Source organism: Camellia sinensis, chromosome 1, assembly GCF_055761805.1.
Source record: "Camellia sinensis isolate YWXY chromosome 1, ASM5576180v1, whole genome shotgun sequence".
Lineage (NCBI taxonomy): Eukaryota > Viridiplantae > Streptophyta > Magnoliopsida > Ericales > Theaceae > Camellia > Camellia sinensis.
The window spans coordinates 65,254,663-65,263,905 of record NC_138961.1 but is presented as its reverse complement, the minus strand read 5'-3'; the positions used below and the strand labels follow the sequence as shown (position 1 = coordinate 65,263,905).

General features: G+C 43.2%; 1 protein-coding gene across 1 annotated transcript; it reads left to right on the top strand.

Annotated features, from left to right (window-relative positions):
• The first annotated feature begins 682 nt into the window (after positions 1-682).
• LOC145799550 (uncharacterized) lies at positions 683-1,183 on the top strand. Its single transcript, XM_082889152.1, has one exon. It carries the CDS (start codon positions 683-685, stop codon positions 1,181-1,183), a length of 501 nt encoding a protein of 166 aa, XP_082745278.1.
• Positions 1,184-9,243: the final 8,060 nt, after the last annotated feature.

Here is a 9,243-nt window from a genome sequence, read left to right as displayed (position 1 = left end):
AGGCAATGTGCAGATTGGTTGGTTTGATCTGAGCTTGTTGGCTGATAATTGGGGGTGGCTAAGTGATGAATCAGACAAAGAAGAGGAAACAAGAGACAAATCTGAGGGAAAGAAAACTGTGGCAACTGTGGCAACCGGAGAAGCCAACGAGAAAGGAAAAGTGCCAGAGAGTAGCGGTATAGAAAAACAAACCCTAGAATTAGATTTTGATACAATTGAAGGTGCTAAGCTAGAAGCAGTGTTGAGGCAGTATGAACATGAGCAGATTAAAGAAAGTCAGAAGGCTACAACACCTTGCCACCTTGAGGGGGATAATTGTCCTGTGGGAGTGATTCAAGTAGAGCCAGACAACTGTCTGTCAGTAATTGAATGTGAAGGTGAATGGTGGGAAGACAACGATTTGTATTTTGTCCATACAGATGAAGACTGGGGAGATCATATCCCTGATGAGACTTGGTATGTTGAAGAGATAGATCACCTAACTAAGAGTGGACGATATTTCAAGCCTCTACACTTGGACCAAGCAGAACCTTCAGGAAAGGACAAGGAGATTGAGAAGGAGAGGGAGAAGAGACTAGAAGAAGAGCTGGTTCTCAAATAACTAAAAAAGATCTAGGCTGATATTTCCATTTAGGGCCTTCTCATGGCTTCATGAGTACACTGACATGCGGTTTTGTCGGCAATGAATAAAGCCAAGTTATCCATTGATACTACACCAGAGCAGCTCATCGACCTGATCCTACTGGGTAGCACCACGCCTATGCTTACCTTTTCTGATAAGGAGCTGCCACCAGAAGGATCAGCTCACAATAAGCCGTTGTATATCTCCATTGAATGCAGAGGAAAATGGGTTCCAGTGGTTCTAGTAGACATTGGCTCTGCCATCACTGTTAGTCTTTGTCGCACCGCCTATGCAATAGGCCTGAAGCCAGCGGATTTCATTTCCACAACTCAGGTGATCCGGGCGTATGACAATACGAGCAGAGAAGTTATGGAGACGATGAAAGTACAAATCCAAGTGGGCCCTTCCGAGCATGAGATTGAGTTCCATGTGTTTGATGTACCAGCTACCTTCAATCTAGTTCTAGGAAAACCCTGGTTGCACTACATGAAGGTTGTGTCCTCCACCCTCCATCAAATGCTAAAATACCCTTATGAGGGAGGAGTTGCTACCATTTTTTGAAACTCATCTATTCATCCACCGCCAGAGGTTTTTACACCTTTGCTAGAAATCAATCATGGTGATGAGGATGTGTTTCTTTTGGGTTTCACTCTAGTAGAAGCCCAAGTGCTATAGACAACCTTAGCCAAGGACGAAGGCATGTATGTCAGTGCTTAGTTCATTTATTTCATGAACAAATTGCTGTATATTCCTGAGAAGGGACTTGGAAGGAGTAGAAGAAAAGGCATTGCGGTGCTAGTTGATGTACCACACAATCCACATACTTTTGGGTTAGGCTATGTACCCACCAAAGAAGATTGGAGAAGGAAGAGAGAAAAGATTACAGGAAGGGCCAAGGCCAAGTGAGCTGGGAAACACTACGAACTAGTTCACAGGCCAATCTGGGGAACGTTGAATGGGGGCTTCATTGGAGAAGGAGAGGATTTCCCCTTCCCCAGCTTTCCTAAGCCTTAGGTGGATCCTTTAACGAAGAAGCTTTTCCCGGGTTTCGAAATATTCTTCGACCACCAACTTCAAGATAGTGATGAAGAAGGGGTTGACCCAAGTATCAATGCCAGCTAGAGTAAAGAGAACGATTCAGACAACAGTGAGGCCGGAGTAGGGATAGCATTGAGTGATCTTTTGATAGATCCTAAGACTAGTATAGAGAACTTGGGGGATACCACTACTATTTCTATGATCGGAAAGGAACCAGTTGTGGACTCCACCAGTTGCATTTTGGATGCGTTGAGGGCGCCAGGCTTTACTTGGCAGTTGGAAAAGGGTTTTTTTGCAAGCTCTGAATCGGATGATGAGCCTAAGTCTGATTCCATTGAGTCTGTTAAGTCGGAGTCAGATTTGAGTCAGTCTAAGGAGTTTGAGTCTGGCACTTCCGAGGGTGGTAACCCGGGTACCAAAGTCCTGTCGAGATCTTCTATTAGTTTTTCTTTTGAGTCAACTGTAACAGAGGATCCTAACTTTATTAATGGGAATGCAGTAGACTTCACTTACTTCTCTGTGCCTTTAGTTTGTTGCGTTGATATTGATTTTCAAAATTTTAACCTAAACAAAGAGGAAGAAATTGCACGGGCTTTGAAAAATTTGATTAACCAAGAGGAGGAGAGGCATATTAAGCCTTGCACAGATGAGATCATTGCAAGTGATGTCGGTACTAAGAAGGATTCGCGTTTAGTCTAGATTGAGGTCCACGTTGTCTTTAGAGGAACTCAAGTGTGTAATCGCTTTATTAAAAGAATTCAAAGATATTTTTGCGTGGTCTTACGAAGACATGCTTGGAATCGAGCCTGAGATTGTACAGCACAGGACTCCTCTCAACCCCGAAGCCCGAATAGTGAAGCAGAAACTCCGCAGGGTTTGTCTAGATTGGGCACTAAAAATTAAAGAGGAAGTCACTAAACAGATCAACGCTGGATTCTTGATGGTATCCAAATATCCGACTTGGTCGGCCAACATTGTTCCGATTCCAAAGAAAGACGGCAAAATCAGAGTTTGCGTCGACTTTAGTGATTTGAATAAGGCTAGTTCGAAGGACGACTTTCCGTTGCCACACATTGATGAATCGGTAGACTTTATCACTAGTCATGCGTTGTTATCGTTCATGGATGGGTTTTTGGGGTACAACCAAATCTTGATGGCGTCTGAGGATAGAGAGAAGACTACGTTCACCACGCCGTGGGGTACCTACTGCTACAAGGTCATGCCATTTGGGCTGAAGAACACTAAGGCTACATATCAGAGGGTTGCAACTACAATTCTGCATGACATGATCCATAAAGAAGTTGAGGTGTATGTAGACGACATGATTGTAAAATCCAAAGAGCGAGAAGGCTACTACATCGCACTAGAGAAGTTCTTCGAACAGATTAGGGAGTACAGACTGAGGTTAAACCCACATAAATGTACTTTTGGGGTGACAACAGGGAAAATGTTAGGTTTTCGGATACACAGAAGGGAATTGGAGTAGATCCGTCCAAGATTAAGGCCATCTTAGAAATGCCACCACCAAGGACTGAAAAGGAGGTGCACGACTTTCTGGGAAATGTGCAATTCATAAGACAGTTTATCTCTAAATTAACCTTGACTTGTGAACCATTATTTGGTCTCTTGAAAAGGGAAAGAAATTCGAATGGGACTATCGATGTTAGTTCGCTTTCGAGCAAGTCAAGCAGTACCTTTAGAATTCGCCTGTATTTGCGCCACTGATTATGTATCTGTTAGTGACAGAGTCAACCATGGGATGCATGCTAGCACAAGAATCAAAAGCTAAGATGGAAAATGCCATTTACTATCTGAGCAAGAAGATGTTGGATTATGAGATCCGTTACACTCCTTTGGAGAAGGCTTGCTTAGCTTTGGTTTGGGCCACTAAGAAGTTGAGACACTGCCTTTTAGCCCACTCCATAATTCTAGTTTCGAGATTGGATCCCATTAAATATCTCTTTAAGAAACCGACACTTACGGGTAGGCTAGCTCATTGGTTGCTTCTTCTCTCCGAATTCAACCTTAAGTATGTCACTCATAAGTCAGTCAAAGAAAGAGCTGTAGTAGAATTTCTGGCAGGCCACCCAATGAAAGGAGATGAAGCAGTAGAGTACTTATTCCCAGATGAGGAAATTTTGCAAGTAGCAGAGGATACGTGGAAAATGTACTTTGATGGAGCAGCTAATCAATATGGTTATGGGATAGGCGTGTTGCATATAGCACCTGATGAGTCCCATATACCCCTAGCTTTCAAACTTCAGTTCAAAGTATCCAACAACGAAGTAAAGTATGAGGCTTGTATTGTTGGATTAGAAGCTGCCTTAGAACTAGGGGCAATAAGGTTGGACGTCATTGAAGACTCAAACTTGGTTGTTTCTCAAGCCAATAAAGATTGGAAGGTCAAAGAAGAGAAAATGAAAGTTTATCACCAAACCTTGGACATTCTGATTCCAAGGTTTGAAAAACTGACTTTCACACACTTAATAAGAAAAAACAATTAGTTTGCTGATGCACTGGTAACTCTATCCTCTACGGTAGACATATCGCTTGGGGTTAAGATGCGTCCGATTGTCATCGAACAGAAGTATATGCCTGCTTACGAGATAATAGCCGCAATAGACGAAGGTCAGGACAAGTGCCCTTGGTATTATGACATTTGGAATTTTATGGAGAAGGATGCATACCCACTAGAGGAAAATGCCCAGGATAAACGGGGAATACAGCATCTAGCCATCCAGTTCATCATATGCGGAGGAATGTTGTACAAAAGGGGGCATCTGGGAATGCACAAGCTCTGTGTCGAAGCGGAAGAGTCAAAACGTCTCATGGAGGCCATCCACGGAGGAGAGTGTGGAGCACACATGAATGATGTGATCCTGGCTAAGAAAATCCCCAGACAAGGCTATTATTGGCTAGAATAATGCTTGGGACCCCCTTTTGGGGGTCACCCCCTCACCCCCTTTGCCACGTGGCGGGTGGTGATTGGAGGAGCAGGAAAAAAAAGAAAAAGAAAAAGAAAATCTAACCAATGAGAGAGAGAGGGGGTCAAAGGGGGTGGGGAGAAAAGGGGGGATGAATCATTGTTGTATTGGCTAACCATGGAGGATGATTGTATCAACTTTGTTCGGCGATGCCACAAATGTCAAATCCATGCTAATCACATGAATATCCCGCCCGTCAAAGCTTTACAATATGACTTCACCATGGCCTTTCTCAATCTGGCGAATCAACATCATCGGAGCGGTCTCGCTAAAGGGTTCAAATGAACATGAGTTCATTTTAGTGGCAATTGACTATTTTACCAAGTGGGTGGAGGTACAATCGTATTCTATGTTGAAAGCGTTGCATGTGGCCAAGTTCATCAGGAATAACATCATCTGCAGGTATGAAGTGCCAAATGAAAAATTGAATTTCAGCGGTTTCGACATAAACGATTTTTTTTACTATGAGCCACACTTCGCTTTATTTTCCATTCCTCCATGCTACTGCCCATTGTTAGGACCCGATTACTCATGCATTTACCTTTTGATCACCAGAGATGTGTCCCACTCTTAAGGAGTTTCAAGCATTAATGGAGCTCCAGTGCAATGAAGAAATTATGCCTCAACCCCTTTTTGGCCATGCACGGGCTCTTGAAGGGATGTGTGGCCTCTCTTTCAACGAGGCCAAGTCTTTGGCTCATGATGTGGAGTTGAACATTCTTGGCTTGAATCACCATTTCTCTGACATCGGAAATAGGCACGATCTTCTTCGGCGAGGTTATTGCCAACATGCTCTCTGCATATGCTTGCCGCCTATTATCTTCTTGCCCTTAGTGGTAGCGGAGTTAGCATCCAACTGATTGAAGTGGCTCAATGCCTCAAGGAGGACCGAAGCTAAATAAGTTTGGTGCTACCATTTCTTGTTTATGATTTCTCACATCACTTTGGCACTCACTCTCTAGTTTCTCTCAAAGCCTTTTTCTTACTTTTTCTCTCAACACACATCCTTATATTCTTTAATCTCTCTTATTTTTTATCCCTTCCCAGGTGTGGTTGATCGATAAGCTGAAGGTCATGGACCCTTGCCTTGAGTATTCAGCCATATCCTACTTCTTTCGCTCGTAGCTAGTGAGCTTTCCCACAAAGGGATTGTGGTGCGACTGGATGTGCAACAGATTCGCAACCGACATCGCTTGGCGATGCCCCTGGCTTAACTTGTCCAAGATGAGCTACAGCATATCCTGTCAGCTGGGTACACAGTTGATTGGCCTTGCACACTGTGTTTTCTACTTCCCATTTTGGTTCAGATGCCAATTTGGGTGTGATCAGACTCGTCCAGATGAGGGGGTGAAAAATCCAGCTTCATTTCCAGTCCATGCTTTGCACTTAGCTCGATACCTTGCTGCTTGGAGGATGAGAGAGCTTTTGGCCCCTGCTGCCAGCTTCAGTTGTGCCCTTTCTAGTGAGTGCGTGCTTGGCTTGGCTTGAGGATGAGACACATATTAGGCCATCCTTGGCAGCAGAGAATTTTGCGAGTACATGCAAGAGGCAAAGGACCACTACCTGAGTGTGGGCACGAGGAAGAGGACCATTACCTGACTTATATGTGCCCCTAGTTTATTGCTTTGACTTTTCTTTTCAAGTTTTATGATGTAAAAGAAACTTTGATTTAACCTGAGAGTTGGAGGGTGTACTTGTGTTGAAATCATGTAATTAAAATTGTGAGTAATGAAAATTTTCCTTCTTGGTCCAAAGAATGGTCTATGTTACAAAAAGTAAAATTTTGAGAAAATCAACTTCATTAAAATTTTCCAAAGACAAATTTTCACAAACGGTCATTACCTGACACATATGGAATCAATCCTCAAGATGTACAGCCCCGAATCAAGAAGATCATAACTACCCACAAATGCATTCACCTTTACTATTGTTCTGCCTATTGCTTCATCTTGCAACTGGACCTTCTGTTAGATGGAGATAAAACAATCAAGCCAACAAATGGTGAGAAGGACCAATCAAACAATGGATAGGACAGTTGAGTTGAAAATGATTGTAGCTTAACTTTGAGATGAAGTTGCCTACGTATCCCAAAGATGGGAATCAGGCCTTACGTAGTTCGGTTAAGGTTCACTCGGGGTATTAACTCTCTCTTTTTGAGCTCTAACTTTTGTCAAAGTCGCCCTTTCGAGTTTTAACTTTGTGAGCTCGATTTTTCTTTATTTCTAATTTTTCATGCTCTAACTTTTACCTAGGTCGTCCTTTCGGGTTTTCGGCCTAGCGAGCATTTCAAGGATAGTATTTCTTCAACTTGTCCGCATTGATTGGTTGTGAGAACTCCAAGCCATCTAAATCCATGAGGATGATTGCTCTTCCTGACTAGATAGATTTAATGATGTAGGAACCAGTGCAATTGGGTCGGAACTTTTCCCTAGGGTCATGGACGGGAGCTCGGTTGTCTTTGAGCACCATATCTCCTTCTTTTAGGTTTCTGGATTTGACTTTCTTGTTGAAGGCCCTGGCGATTTTGCGCTGATATCCCTGAATGTGATACAATGCATTCAACCTCCTCTCATCAAACAACATCAATTCTTCGAACATGTTCTGTTGTCAATCCGCCTTTTGCTATTTGACACTCGGCCATAATTCTCAGTAACGGTACTTCGATCTCAATCGGGAAAACAACTTCCATCCCATATACCAAAGAGTAGGGGGTTGCTAATGTAGATGTTCGAATTGATGTTCCATAACCCCAAGTGCAAAAGGCAATTTAGCTGGCTAGTCCTTATAGGTTTTCACCATCTTTCGCAGAATGTTCTTGATATTCTTGTTTACGGCCTCTATGGCTCCTTTAGTCTGTGGCCTATATGTTGATGACTTGTGAAAAGCCACGTTGTATTTCTCAAGAAAATCTACCACCTCCTTCTTGAAGTGTGAGTCGTTGTCATCTGAAGTGGCTGTCCAATCTTTGAGCTTCTCCACAAAGAAAATCTCAATTTTAGAGAAAGCTAGCAGAAAAGATGAGGTTTTGTCGAAGAAACAATAAGAGAAGACCTTTACAGAAGATAAGGTTATGTGAGTGGTTGACAGCTGTCCAGCCGCAAGTCTTGGCCGGCCAGCCACTTATCCAGTTGGCCGTACATTTCATTGGTCGGCCGGCCAAGTATGATAACCAAACAGTTTTGCAGTAGTGTTATGTTTGCCCATTGTGCTTTTAAGTCTTGTCTTGAGTCTTTTGTTTCTAGCAAGTGTGAATAGGTGTACTTAAGTTGTTTTTACTTTGTTTTTCCTTTGTTAAGTCGTTGTTTATATTTTGGTCAATTGTAGGCTTAGTATCCGATTACGAACTCATTCAATTATGATAATTCTCAGTTTCAAATTCCAATACAATCATTTTTTATGTGAGTGTTGTGCCATTCTCGAGATGCTATGCAAAACAAAAATTCCTTCTTTTATAAACTGCAGGGTTTGACCCCAATCATAGTTTTTTACAAAAAAGAAAAACAAGCTTTCAAAAGCAAAAAGTAAAGAACCTGTCTGAAGCTATACAATCTTTGAACTACAAAGCCAAAGAAAAGAAAAAAGAGGAGTCCAAAATCAGCATCTGCCAGGTCAAGTGCGCTGAGAAACCCTCTTCGTCCTCTTTTGAGGATGAGACTCAAGATCACTATCGCTATCAGCATCGCTCTCATTGGAAGAGTGTGACTCCGAGCCGAAATCGTTATCCCCATCCTTGGACTTGAAGCACTAACTAGTGATCTCCTCAGTGTCTATGGTCTCAGTGTCCTCGCTAGTCAAGGTCCTCTCCACAGACGAAGAATCCCCTTGCACTCGGGATTCGCTATCTCCGCTCTGACTCCGGCTCCGGCTCCGGCTCCGGGTACCTCTCCCCCTACCTCTACCTCTATCCTCACCCCTGTCGCATGCAGGAGACCATCTGTCTTCCCTCCCCACAGCTAGAGGGGGTGCCACAGGTGCTGCTGGTGCAAGGAGAGGCTGAAAAGAATTTGCAAGACACTGAATATCAGCACAGTTTGGTGTAGTGCAAAAATAATATGAATATGGAAAAATAAAATCAGTGCATGTCAAATGAGAAAAATAAGGTACTTAATGACCATGGTAGGCAAACAGGGCCTCCCTCCTCTGTACTATCTGGACCAAAGAGTCAACAAACTGAAGGAGGCTATCCACATAACCCACCAACACCTACAAGCGAGTTTGAACATCAGTATACAGAAAAGGAAATATGAAATACAAACTGTGAGACAAAGTGCATACTTGTTGCACGTTGGGGTTTCTGATGTACTCGCGCTTCTTCAGGTACTCAATAAGAATCTGGTGAGCTGTCCCATTCGGTCGCCAATATGTGATCGTAGTCAGGATCACGAGAAGATTGGCTACATGAACGGTGTGGCAGCCCCTTCAAAATTAGGCCAAGCTGTACGAGCACTTCTGGCAGCGGGTTTAACTTCAGTGCCACCTGCACGAGCTCTAGTCAATAGTGGCATGAGATGGGTCCGGATGAAATCGGTGTAGTCCCCAACTCCACAGAAGAGATCAGCATCCTGTCCCACTATGAACTGCACAATAGCCTCGATAGGA